This window comes from Anser anser (assembly GCF_964211835.1).
Source record: "Anser anser genome assembly, chromosome: 1".
Lineage (NCBI taxonomy): Eukaryota > Metazoa > Chordata > Aves > Anseriformes > Anatidae > Anser > Anser anser.
The window spans coordinates 144,788,393-144,801,907 of NC_139720.1; the positions used below are offsets into that span (position 1 = coordinate 144,788,393).

Here is a 13,515-nt window from a genome sequence, read left to right on the forward strand (position 1 = left end):
ATTCATGTGAATGCTTCAAATGTTTTCCCAAGAAAAAAAAAGGTACCCAGTATTGTTTATTCAGAAATCCTGTAGCTTAAGTATTGGCACTCTAGTTTAGTTTTTAATGAGCTTTTCCACCCTAACAAAGACAATGTTATTGACTGAGTCCCAACATTAGATCTTCAGAAATTTTTCTGTAAAGGACTTCTCAAATAAGAAGGTAGATGCAGATAACTGCAGGATTACTAAGGACAGCTTGTCAGGGAACCAACACTCTGGATCCCATGACAGCCTGTCCTCCTCAAACCACTGAGGGTCCTTCCTTCAGAAATGCTCAGCTGCTCACCTAACAGCTGCTAAGCTGCCATAGTTGGGTGATCATGAGATAACATGGTAATCTAAATGATATCTCCATCTGAAAGCCACAGTAGCTCAGCAGCTGTTCAGCTAACAGCTGAACACTTCTCGTAGCAAGGGTGGGAAACTGCAAGAAAAGTAAAGTTGACAGCCTGGGACAAGAACAGATCCCAGAGCAAGCTTTCCTGGGTAAAGCAGAGTCCACATGAAACTAAGTAATTTTCTTAATTTGCCTCAAAATTCCTTTATTCTGTGCTGCTAAGCACAGTAACAGAATAACTAAGCCTTTTAATAGCGGAACAACACGTTGAAATATTTTGTCCCCTATGCGCAAAACTTTGTTGTGGGGAACACAGTGTCCTCATATCCTCTTCACCTTCTCTTCCAGAGGACACTTGCAATCAAACAGCAGTACTGTGAAATCTGCATGATTTGCATTTATATGTTATGCCTTCCTATTTTTAAGGGCATAAATTCTGGGGGACATAGCACAGGATTTTTTTGCTTTTCAGCAGTTAAACCACCAGCTTCTCTCTCAATTAATTATGGAGGGGAGAAACTCCTCAAAACTTTATTTCCAATTCTAGGCACAGAATTATGGTAAACAGTGGATGACCTGCTACTTTTCCATGCTTAAGTCTGTATTGTCACCAATATATCGGTCAGGTCTATGACGAAAGAAAGCAGAATCCCAGCCTACGTGCCCAGCTATAATCTTCAACTTGCCTGAAAACATCTCCCAGTTCAGAAGATGATCTCACGCAAAGGAAGATGTTGAAATGTGAGAAGACCCTCGATGAGGTTTTCAGCAGACATGCACTGCACCCCTTTCTGAGACTGAACACCCTGTATTTAAGAAATGGTATCAGCTGCTTAGCAACCATCCAACAGCAGCGTGAGCTGCTCTTATGTTTTCTCCCTGCTTGACATAAAGTGATGCATGTTGATGGGAATGGTACCCGTTTTATTTCAGGTAAGTATATTAAATACAAAAATAATAGACATTACCTCATATTGACAAAGTTTCCCCACACAGCTGGAAAATAAAAAGAGGGAGAACATTAGTGTCATGTAACAGTATAAGGTAATTTTTTCCATCATCATCATAAGGAATTTAAAACAATATTGAGTGTGTTCACCACATCATCTAAGTAAGTTACATACATGGCATAGCAAACCAAGTGACCAGAACACAGTTTAGGAGTATAGGAGGAATTCTGATGATTACATGAGACTACAAAGAAGGAAAATAGAACAATTTAATTAAACAGGACTTGTCTATTCCAGTGCACACCTGGAACTGTCTGGCCAACAAATCAGCAGATACACTTATCTGACTCCTATCCCCACACTATATTAAGTAAACAAAATACACAAGAATTCTCTAATTTGTCACTGTACACCTTAAAAATGAGTTCTAGACATGTTTATTACATATATTGAAAGACTGGCAACAGCAAGGAAGAAGTACTATAGCCCTGAACAACAAGAATTGGAAACTGCAGAATGACAAGGATAAAAGCACTGGCTGCTACAGGCAATAGCTGAACCAGTTCAAAGAGTTGGCATAACAGTCCTGCACTAAAAGTAGTTGCAAGTGCTAATTTGCATGCTCTCTCTCATTTTCAATAAATATATAGTAGTGATGCAAACTCAAACAGAACCTAAGCAACATAACCAAATTCCTCACTGAGCAGCAATGCTCATTTATTACATATTTTGTATGGAAATGTTTTAAGAAAGACAAATCACTATATGAAATGATACAGCAAACAAGTATCAGCTGTTTCTCCGTGTTCATGAAAAGATTCATTTGCTGAATCTATTCCCTACTAGAAAACATCTTCTGAAACTATTCAGGGTTTAAGCGATTACACAAAGACTATCAGAACACAGATTTTCCTTTTCACTTTCAACTAGGACACAGAATGTGGCTTAAAGTGGGAAAAAAAAAAAAAAGGGAAAAAGGAAGAGAGAGAGAGAGAAGCTATAAAGCAGGCTACAGAGCTGCCAACTTCAGAATGTCAACACAAATAAGGTTAACGTGGGACAGTTACATAAGGGACTCTGCAACAATAAACAACACAGAAAATATACCCTGAATATCTTCAGAAAATCATTTCACAATTGTTGCAGCCCACATGCAGTTATGGTATTAACATACATATGGAAAGCTTCTGAAGTGACCTCAGTTTTTGCAAGCTGTGCTTCAGGCCTCAAGTAGCAGCTCAGTGAAGTACTTTGCCTAGATTGTGGCCTTGCAGATACACTTTCATGGTTATTATTTAGTGATCTCAAGCAAAGAGGCGTTACAGAGACGAGAACAAAAATACAGCTACAGTCACAGGCATTTTCTGGGCAACAGAAGGAACAAAATATGCTTGGGAAAGAGGAATAGGGGAGGACACAAGTGAGAATTCAATAAAGCAGTTACTGTTCCACCCTTCATGGGATGGCAAAGCTACTGGACTGCGTTAAACTGCTGAGTGCTGCCGAGTCATTCAAAGAGAAATTCAAATGAATTCTTGACCATCAAACTATAGGAGGGCACTATGATATCAGCGGTGGTATCATAAACCCCCATCTTCTTTGGGGAAGAGAGAAGGAAGCTTTACATTAGAATAGATGATCAATACAATTCAGCTGAAATAAAAAGCACTGTGGATTTTACATTAATTAGAGTAAATTCTCAGTGGGAAAAGAGACAGTTTTGAGCACTAATGGTAAATTCAAGTTATTTACTGTGTGGCTAGGATTTTAGAATTATTCGTGATAATATTAAAGGCAAAGCTTTTTTTTTTTCTTTTTTTTTTTTTTTTTACAGTGAATGATGATCATGTAATAACTATAGGTACAGAATTCTCAAGCTACACATCACTCAGATATACTTACAGTCGGTTATTTTTCTGGGCTACCGAAACCCATACAAGTAATGTAAGGTATTGTTTGTGCAATGTCAGGAAACATCTGGGCTTAGTTGGTGAAGCAGGAATTGACAAAAAAAAAGTCACCAGCTGCACCACAAATACCATCCTGCTGGTTTTGTTGCAGCAAAAAAAACCGTGCAGCTACACTACATACAAGAAATTGGATTCCTAAAGGAAACGTGTTAGCTGTGCATGCTCAGTTTCCACAGCAGGGAATGGGAACTCAGAAAAGCATCCATCTATTTCCAAAAATACTGTGCTCGATATCACAACTCTGTAGGACTAAGTGACCTTCTTACAAAAATAGTCAAACTTCCTGGAAGTTTTAACACTGAAAAAAAAGGAAAAAATACAAAATGAACCACATAGAGGAAATCCCACACAGAAGGATCCGAAGGACACCAAAGCATCTCTCACGCACAGAGCTGCCACAGAAGTGTGCGTGGACCTACTGTCCTCACAAAGCGTTCTGAATGTACGGCTCTACAGAGATTTTCTTTTGCTGCTGGGTGTTCACACCTAGCTTATGTCAAGTTTGAAGAGATCACAGGTATGGTTTTGCAGCATGGATTTATTTATTTTTTTAAATGCACATCATAGCTGTTTATATATCGGTCTTCTACAGCTGCAGAACCTGCAGTATGATTATGGCTTACAGAGGATTTCCTGGACTTGTCACTTCCTTGCCCTAAAGGTTACGCCAAGGCAGGTCTGACATTCAGCAAGGAACATATTCCGAATGATAAAAACATATTAAGGCTACGGGGCCCAAATCCACAAGCAGAATAATGCAGAATTACAAACCAAAATCTGAGACAAAAATCATCAAAGGCACCATAAAACCCACGCCAACCAAGTTCAGGCACCAAAAGCTGCAGATGTGGATGTGGAACAAAAACAAAAATGAACCAACACCACCACAATACAACAAGAAAAATCTAAAGCTAAATCTTTTAATTCAGGACGTACTTATCCAGGGTAACAGATGCCAATTCGAGCCGTAGAGATCCTCTCCCTCAACAGCCATGAAAACTTCCCATTCATCCAGCCAGAGAGCATTCACAGTCTTCCTGCCACCCTCTGAAACTCTGACAGTGACGGATTCACAATTCACTGGACTTGACAGACAGGTGCATGACTTGTAATCAGTGTCTTAATTGCTTGGTTACAAGAGAGAAGAAAAAAGCCTTATTCTCTCAAAAGTCCGTTTTTAAACCTCGCCCAACAACTGATTAAGGCAATAATAAGCAGCCATTAGGCAAGAGATCCAAGTATTTGTATTGCTCAGAGATGCAGGAAAGCCTCATTTAATGGCCTGTAGGAGGAAGGTGCAGTCCTATTTTGATTCCATCTGATCTGAAACATTTTTTCCCCTCTGCTTCCCTTCCATAAAATAACAACAATCACTTTTATTGTAGGGGTTTTGCAAGGCTTAATTACACGTACCATGAAAATTAAAAATACGTTGGAGGCATTAATCACCCCCATAGATATTACACTTTTAAGTGACAGCTTCCAGAGGAGAATGCCATGACTTGGATGTGATAAAGAGCTATAGTTTTAGGAAAATGGGATTTGTGTTTTAAAGCCTTAATCACAGTATTGTTACTAAAGAGGTCAACCAGATTTAAATATTAAACATTAATCACTCGTGGTCCCCCCCAGCCTCCTTTTTTCTCCTCCTGCCCCTGAGAGATAAAGCTGCAACTATTTGGCAAGCATAGCCTTATGGCAAAATTGTTGCCTATCTCCAAGACTTCTTGAAACTACCTTAAACAAAAGGCAGCCAGTTACAGATGAATAAAGAATGGCTTTCTTCTTACTGTGTACAAGTATATTCCTGGAAACTTAACAATTTGTTTAGTTTTCCTACAGAAGACCATTTCTGAACCTACACTGGATGCAGAGCAGTGCAAAGATTGGGCTGCTTTCACCAAAGGAACATTTCAAGAGCCATTCTTCAGATAAATTCAAGCCAACCCTGACTGCATAATGTAAAAAAAAAAAAACACCTAGTAATTCAGGCACAAAAAAGTACAACAGAAAAGCCAAGCAATTTGTGTACAGCATCCAATACTAAATGGACACTTCCCTGCCTATCATAGCCTTTTGGCTCTAACCAGCTGTTTTTCACAGCTGGCAGAAGTCATTCTTTTAGATCCCGAGAATACGGGAACAGGATGCATGTTATAGCTTGATTGTCCTCTGAGTCTGTCAATTGCAGTAATACTTACTGTATACATTTTAATAAAACACAGATCACTACTCTGAGAACTCTGCATGCCTGAATTAACTCATCCACAACAGGCTGAAGAGCCAGAAGAGTAACACTAACACAATCTGAAGGTAGGAAAAAATCTCAAAGGAAATTTGTGCCTTTACCCCAGGATGATCCTTCTTCTCTGGGTCTCTTTAAAATCAAGTCATAGTCTATCACAAGGCACCAACTGTAATTAACACTCATAATCTTAAATTATTAGTGACAGTTTTATTTCAGGATCATGTGCATTTTAAAATAAATGTATTTAAAAGCAAGAGCCATAATGCCTATGAAGATCCACTTGCACTATGAGCAACAACACATGCAACCCTTTTAAAACCATTTTCTTCACAATGGTTATGTTGTTTGCAATTTCAAGACACTTAGCTAAAGAAACTTTCATATGAGCTTTTGCCCAAGTAGATTTAGCTGAAACCACGAGAATTTTCCCTGTATTACCCTCCTTATGTCCTCTGTTCCTCAGAATAGGAGAGTACAAGAGGATTTTGGTTACAAACGGATTCTGCAATCAACAGAATCGACATGTGGGAACACTATGAATTGATACACAGTTGTTACCTGAATTTCTAGAGCAAAATCCTAACCTTCGAATGTCCAGAGTGAATTGCTTCAGCCATATTTATTTCAGAGAGATGTAATGACATTAAAAACAGGATTTTTTCTTAAATCAATCTCCATAGTTGCTGCGCAGCTTCGGTCTCCTGGTAGAAACAAGCATTTTCTTTATAGAGAAATACTAGACAGAATGGAAAAGTATGCACAGGGAGCTCATGAAATGTTGATTGTTGCAGATGCTTTGAAAAAAAACTCAATTATTTGCAGATCTCAGTTACATATGGAATGATATAAAGGATACAATTATTTGGCTAATGTATTTTGAACTGCATTTTATAGTCTAGATTCTGCAACAGTAAAAAAAAAAAAATAAATTGCAGTCATATCCTAACTGTTAATTCCAGTCGTTTCTTAATTTGCTGTAGGAAAGTTATCATATTGATGAGAATATGTTGCAATATTAGTAGATATAACACCACACAATCACTAATCACAGCTTTGTATTAGGAAATGTCACCTGGGTGAAATTTAGGATTATGCTTTTGGGTAATGTATAATAGTTTGAATCTAAAAAAATACTAGAGTTGCACAATTTTTTTAAAATCTCTTTTATGTTGATACAGATTTCTGTACGGCAAGTAGTTCTTTGCATTAGATTTCCTGAACCAAGGTCTTGTCCAACACCAAAGTTCCTGCCCCAGATCAAAGACAACAGATAGGAACTTCAGCTTTCCCCACATGGGAAGTTCCCAAGACATCGGGATAGAGCGTGCTGCTCTTCAGGGGCTTTACCTTCAGCTTGGAAAACATCACTCTATGCCACTCCTCAGCTACTCATCCCCTAGTAAAAGACAAGCAACACAGGACAACGTTTTTGAACCTTTTCTTAAGGAGGAATACTTCAGCTTTGGCAAGCTGATACACTCCTACAGCTTTCAGATTCAACATTATGTAAATTTTCTTTCTTCACAAGACTTAATTGAGCTTCACACTGGATGGTAAGCTAACTATTAATGCATATTTTATTGATGGCAACATTTCAGTTCGCACCATCATTTAAAGGCTGAACAGAGGTCTTCATTTTTCCATTGGCAAATTCTTTCCAGCTCTTCTGCTTCCCCCCTCCCCTTTTTTTCCAGTTCTCTGTTCAATGTTTCTACTCTTTTCTATCTTTTATCTCTAGCATATCGTTCTTCACCACTACTCATCCATTTTTGTCTGTCCTCTGTGCTCTGCCATAAACAAGGTAATCCTATTCAGAAATTCGTTACTACCAACAGAAACACCCACTATTTGCAGCAACTACAGAACCAACAGAATGTACGCATGTTTTTCATCCCAAAGAGCTCATCACAGTTATTAAGTTTCAATCAGGATCTTCCATTTCAATCACTACATACATTTGAGTGTACCTGGACACCACAAAACTTTCCAAGATCTGAAGTTACTGAAAAAAAAAAGTGTTTTACAAATATGTTGGTTGCCTACAGAAGGTATGAATTCCCAAGGGAGCCAACAGAAGGACTTTCACCTGTACCTGACTGGGTGCAATAATTACATTCTGAATAAGGTCAGGATTGTTTTGACAATATGAAATTTCAGTGATCTAAGCTGCTAGTGCTCCTGTGCCCCCTTTTCATGTAAAGCTGGAGAAAGAATTGAAAACCTGTCTTTCCTCAAACAGAAGCTGCTGCTCAAAAAAAAAATAAAATATCCCTATGAAATGACATTTACCTCCAGGTAAATCTGATCTACACAATTCAAAGGCACAAAATTTCTTTTGAGAAAAACAGTTTTTCCATTTCCTTTAAAGCAACACTTTTTAACTGCAGGTTAAAAGTAAAACAAAAAGCAAAATCGGCAGAAAGGATAAAGGTTAGCTTTCAGTTCCCACAACAGGCAGGCACTAAATATTCTACCTGATACACTTTTGAATTTGAAGAAATGCTTCTTAAAGTTGTAGCAATATTTTTTTTGAAATGCACGTGAGTGGGAACACTGACTTCCTTGGTAAAGCTTGGCAGATCTAGGAGTAAGTGTTTTATACACCTGCAATATGCTTAAATAAAAGAAATAACAGCAAATCTAATATAAATATGTGCATATGTATTTAGTGCATTTTAGCAACTTGGAAGGCAGTTTTAAATAATTGGAACATCTGCTTTCCCTCCAAGAATTTCTGCAAATGGGAAATGCTCGCCCTTCTCCTTTACATTGCTCATTTTCTTTCTTAAAGGCTGATTGACCAAAGTAGACTTTAGTTTAAATTGGTGGTTTTCAACTTCTGTTCTCCCCTATGGAAAGAGAGGTGGGGGTCACTGTGTCAGCTTACCTCAACTTACAAACCAAATTCTGCTTTGGTCAACCAACCTTCCAGAAAACAGATAAGCAATATAAATGACAGGGAAACACTTTCCCTTTGAAAAACGCAGAAAGGAAAGAAGATGAAAGCCCTAAGAGTGTCCTGGTGTAGAACAACGACAGCATCACTCCTGCATGTGCCACATGAAGACAAATACTAAATGGAGATATGTGGGGAACTGTATGGGTAAGTTTCTCTGACACAGCAAAAAACAAACAAACAAACAAAAAAAAACCACCGCACAGTAAAACCATCATGGCTAGCAAAGCAGAATAGAAATCCGTCTATTCCTGACTTAAACTCAAAATTGATACTGGACCACAAATACATTTTCGTAAGGTACACGGCTACAGCTAGCTGGAAGCCTGACGAGCAGTGAACTGGAAGCTGCTGAAGACAGTAAACTGATTTGCACAAACCCGCAGTTGAAAGGCTGCTCTGCAGGACATAAAGTCAGAAAGCAAATGTTTATGGTTTGTTTTCTTTTGGTGGAGAATCTGTGGCATGCTGACACAAAAAGCAGGCGAGCCTGATGTCACATCAGACCACTCCTGAATCATCCCTGGCCTGTCAATCCTGATGCCTTGCTGTAAAACAGTCGGGGGAGGAAGAATGGCTCCTGCTATTCTCAAAAGCAGCGCTAAATAACTTTCAGACAGCCGGCCAGAAGCAGTAAAACAGGACCAAATTCATAACTATTCTCCTATCACGGGAAGTGAAAGTAAAAGCTTATCGGAATACAACATTAAGTGGTATTTAAACTTCGTTTTGAACAAATGCTATACATACAGCACGCAAGAGCCCAGTAAGATTTAAACCGATCAGCTTCCCCATCCCTTGCTATTCCGAGAAGGGGATGTTACACTCTTCCTAGCTGATGGAAATCTGACAAGAACAAATGGCTAACCTTATAAAACGAAGCGTAACAATTGTGGAAGCCCACAATGCTGGGAGAAGTCAAGCTACTACACCGCAAGATGTACGTTACTCACAATATTTTGACATTTTGTTTTTAAGTTGTTTTAGTAGCTGCTCTTTGATTTATTTTTTAAAAGTAGCGAGGTCTTAATCTCAGATCTCTTGACAGCACCCTACTACTCATTTTTTTCTCTTGAAAAATGAACAAGGCTACTGACATACTTCCAGAGAACTATTTGATCTACAAACGAGCAAAGAAAACCTGCTCTACTTCAACAGAAATAGAGCTCTTCCTTTATTTTCAGCAAGAACATGCAACTCCCTTGTTATACCAAGACATCAGTGGACTATTTAGAGTAGCGTCAAGATTAAAGCAAACCACGTAGATCGACAAGCTCTGGTCTTTAAATCCTGGCTACAAGATTTTAGAGTCCACATCCAACAATTAAATAAGGGTCTAATTCTATAAAGACAGCCTCACTGAAGCACCTCAGCATGCCTGTATAAAGCTGAATGAACATTCAAAACTTCCAAGGAAATGAATTTAAGGTATCTATGTATTGACTTACCAACCCACAAAAAGGTGGGCCTTTTTATTTTATTTTTAAATTCAGTCTGCATGTAAATAAATTGCTCAGTGGTTACACTGGATATTTTTCCAGAACCTTGTTAATTGCTTGCTGTTTTATGATGTGTACATTTCTCTTGCTATGGACAATAAAAATCAATTAAATCCATTTCACTTGCATTTATAATCACCTCATGTTCTTAAGCCGTGGTTTCACAATGGCTTCAAGATGATGCAAGTGCAGCCTGTAACTGAAAGGATTCATTCTGGGGCCACCACCCACATCCCCCCCCCGGCTGGCACTAGCACTCCTGCAGTACCTTGCAGGGGATCAAATAGGAGCATAGATGTAGCAATAAAACTTTGTTCCTTTAAAAGGGTAAAGACAATTCAACCTTTGGGCAAGGCCCCCTATTATATCTAGCACAGTATAGCAACACAATGTTCACAGAAGGAGACAGCAGTGCAAGTGATTCAAATAAGCTAATTCTGAAATAAATTAAAAAAAAGAGCAGCGTTCTACCAGATTACAGAGTGATTCAGGCAGCTCAGTAGCTGCAGGATCTCCAGATTTATCACTTGTGTGACGGGGAACAAAAATCACCTCTTTCACTAAGGGCCTACAGATGAGGTAAAGTAACGGCAGTGTTAGTTAAACTCTGTTCACTTCAGTTTTGCCAGAGGACATTTGCTTAAGCTACAACTTTTTACTGCCTACTGCATAGGAATGCTCCATTTGGGTTCTGTTTTTATTTATAGACAAAAACTGTGTAGCGCAGGCCGTTTCAAATGAACAATGATTTTTTAAATTAACAGAAATTAGACTTACAAAAATGAGACACCAAACATGACTAATTCAAACCCAGATGGAAAGCAAAGACCCTTCTTGCTGTAAGTGGCATTAGGGAAATCACTGCGGTCCGTAAGAGTCCAAGGTAACATCGGCCTGACTGTGCACCTCACATCAAGGTAGTACTTTAACCAAATCTAACTAAACTCCTTATATTAGACACTAGTTGTAGAACCTGCAAGGTGTGTGATGGCAACACTGTCAATCACTGCTCCCAGCTCCCCATTTCCCCATTGCACCACCTCTCAGCTGGGCCAAAATATCTGTCTGAATGCCCACTGGGAGTTGGTTATAACCTAAAAGGGAAGGCGACACTGCCAGGTGACATTACCCAGACCGGTTCCTTTACTTGATGCACAGGACAGGAGTTTTAAGCCCTTATACGCAGAGGAGACTGGTGGGAAGTGAGAGATGTGGAGCAGGGATACCTAAGCCAGCCCAGGCATCCAACACCACGAGCTGTGAAACTACCAAGAACAATGACTCCTGACAGCGAGAGAGCTGAGAGCCTTTCAACCGCCTGCAATAAGCTCTTCCCATCATTTGCTAACTCCCATGAAGAAGTTCTTCAAGCACATTTCAATCAAATTTGCATTTAAAGGCAGAAGCTTTATATGAAATAAGGCGCTCTTCCCAAATACACTCTCCAAACACTCTCCCAGGTTTTCATACACAAACTAACAAAACGACACTATCAGAAAACTCCTACCTCCTAGTTCATAAAAAATTAAGGTACTTCCAAGTATTTCATTCCCTGAAACATAATGTGCTCCAAATCTGAGTCCCCGTGCGCTAACACTGAATGGAAATTCATTGGAAGGATGTGCACAGCCTGAAAACACTTAGTCATTTGGAGAGCACTTGAGAAAGAAGGAACGTACTAAGTGCCAGCACATACACCTACACCACAAGCTCAGTTTTCTCAAATTCTATGCTATTTTAGCCTCGCGTTATCTGACGGCATGCAGAGAACAGCGATGATTCAGTAACATTGCAAGGAGTACACTGGCAGGATAGGGGGCTGGGATCCCAGTCATTCCCACAGAAAAGATAACAGAAAATAGTTTCTCTACAATCTATTAGATCAGTGGCATCTCTGCCAGCATAACATACTATGCTGAAGGCACCAGAGCCGTAACTAATGATTTTACTACACTGCTAGTGAAAAGATGGAAAAGCACAGCAACTGCACGGTAGATTTGCAAAAGCAGATTCCAGTCAGTCACCAATCTACTCCCTTTTTAAGCTACCCTTTGCCACACCGATCTGCAGTCCCTCTCCTGATTTTTAACCCCAAAGAATCACCAGAAATGTGCACTGGGAAGACTTCTGTGACTTACAGCAAAAATCAGATGGCAGTGTTTCCCTTCCTTAAGGCTAGCTTTTACCCAGAAAGCGAACACTGTTACCGTTCACAGATCTCATCGCTGGCCAGGTCCCAGTGGCCATGCCAATTGCCACTGATCCCCAGTATTTTCAGAGCAGCCTAGTGACTTTGTTTTCATATTAAGTTTCATTTCTGGCAAGATATCAAGCCCTTTCAAAATAAGAACAGGCACTGAGCCGTTCTGGCTTTAGTATGCAGGGAACCCGAAGTCGCTTGGACAAACTGTCCTAACAGTCGGGTCTGGCATATAATTGCAACAACTATAGCGGTAAGTAAATAATGAGGTCTGGCAAACACGGCAACATATGGCAGCAAAGGGAATTCCTGTCTCGCGTTTCTGGGCTAGAAACAGCAGCTTTCTTCCGAAATGCTTAAGTTGTATCTCTCCACGCTCCCAAACGTGCAGAGGGGGTCCTAAACACACCTCGCAGGCACCCGCCTCCAAAGCTCGCTCACCTGCACGTGTTTCGGAGCATCAGGCGAGCTCTTTGGCTCCAGCCACGCTGACGAGGCTTCAGAGCTCCCTCCCCACAACGCGCTGCCTACACAAAACCTGCAGAAACGTCTGAAAACACAACAGGCCAGCCCCAAATACGCTGCACGCGAAGAACGCGACGGAATGAATCCGGACGAAGGGCGAGAGAGCCGAAAGCCTGACTCACGCCTCACAACCCCAGCCACCAACAGCCCTGTCAAACGCTTCCTCCAGCCCCTCTCCTCGGCCTCTGCAGCCAGGCAGCCACCGACCAAGCCCCCGCTCACCCCGGGGGGACAGGACGCGAGGCCCGTCCGCGGAACAACCCCGCCGCCTCCCCTTCAGCCCCGCGGCGGACAAAGGGCGACCCCCGGCCGCCCCCATAACGAACGGCCGCCCGCCCGCTCACTCACAGGCGACGTATGCGACGAAGGCGAGCCCCGTGAGCAGCTTCATCTTCCTGCGGTTGATGGCGGTCAGCAGGCGCAGCAGCGGCCCCTTGCTCACCATGCCCGGCCGCACACCGCCTGCTCGGCCGGGCTCGGCTCCGCTCGGCTCGGCTGCCCGGGAACCGCCCGCGCAGGCGCAGCGGCGCCCCCCGCTCCCGCCTTCCCCTTCCCCCGCTGTGGCGGCCGGCGGCCGTCATGGCGCGTGCGCCGTGGTGCCGAGGGGAGGGCGAGGGGGCCGCGCGGGTCCCTCGGGGTGTCCCCGTGTGGGTGGCCTTGGAGCTTTGTGGGTGACCTGGTGGTCGCCGACAGACCCGGACGTACGCAAGCATGCCCCAGCTGTGTGTCGCTCTGTTTCCTTCAGTGCATATTGAAAGCTTCATGTCTCCTCGTATTCTTTTCCTATC

The 13,515-nt window shown here is 41.4% G+C and overlaps 1 protein-coding gene across 2 annotated transcripts in view; it reads right to left on the minus strand.

Moving 5' to 3' along the window:
- The window catches only part of UXS1 (UDP-glucuronate decarboxylase 1), a 57,953-nt gene extending 44,641 nt beyond the window's left edge, over positions 1 to 13,312 (minus strand). The window contains exons 1-2 of one of the 2 annotated variants that reach the window (XM_083820818.1): positions 13,076 to 13,312; positions 1,348 to 1,375 (exon numbers count right to left, since the gene is read on the minus strand). In XM_083820818.1, the coding sequence (XP_083676944.1) occupies positions 1,348 to 1,375; positions 13,076 to 13,172 (125 nt within the window). In that variant the 5' untranslated portion in view covers positions 13,173 to 13,312. Of the gene's footprint in view, positions 1 to 1,347; positions 1,376 to 12,643; positions 13,008 to 13,075 lie in introns of those variants that run through there. The other variant, XM_083820819.1, reaches the window with a different exon arrangement.
- Positions 13,313 to 13,515: the final 203 nt, after the last annotated feature.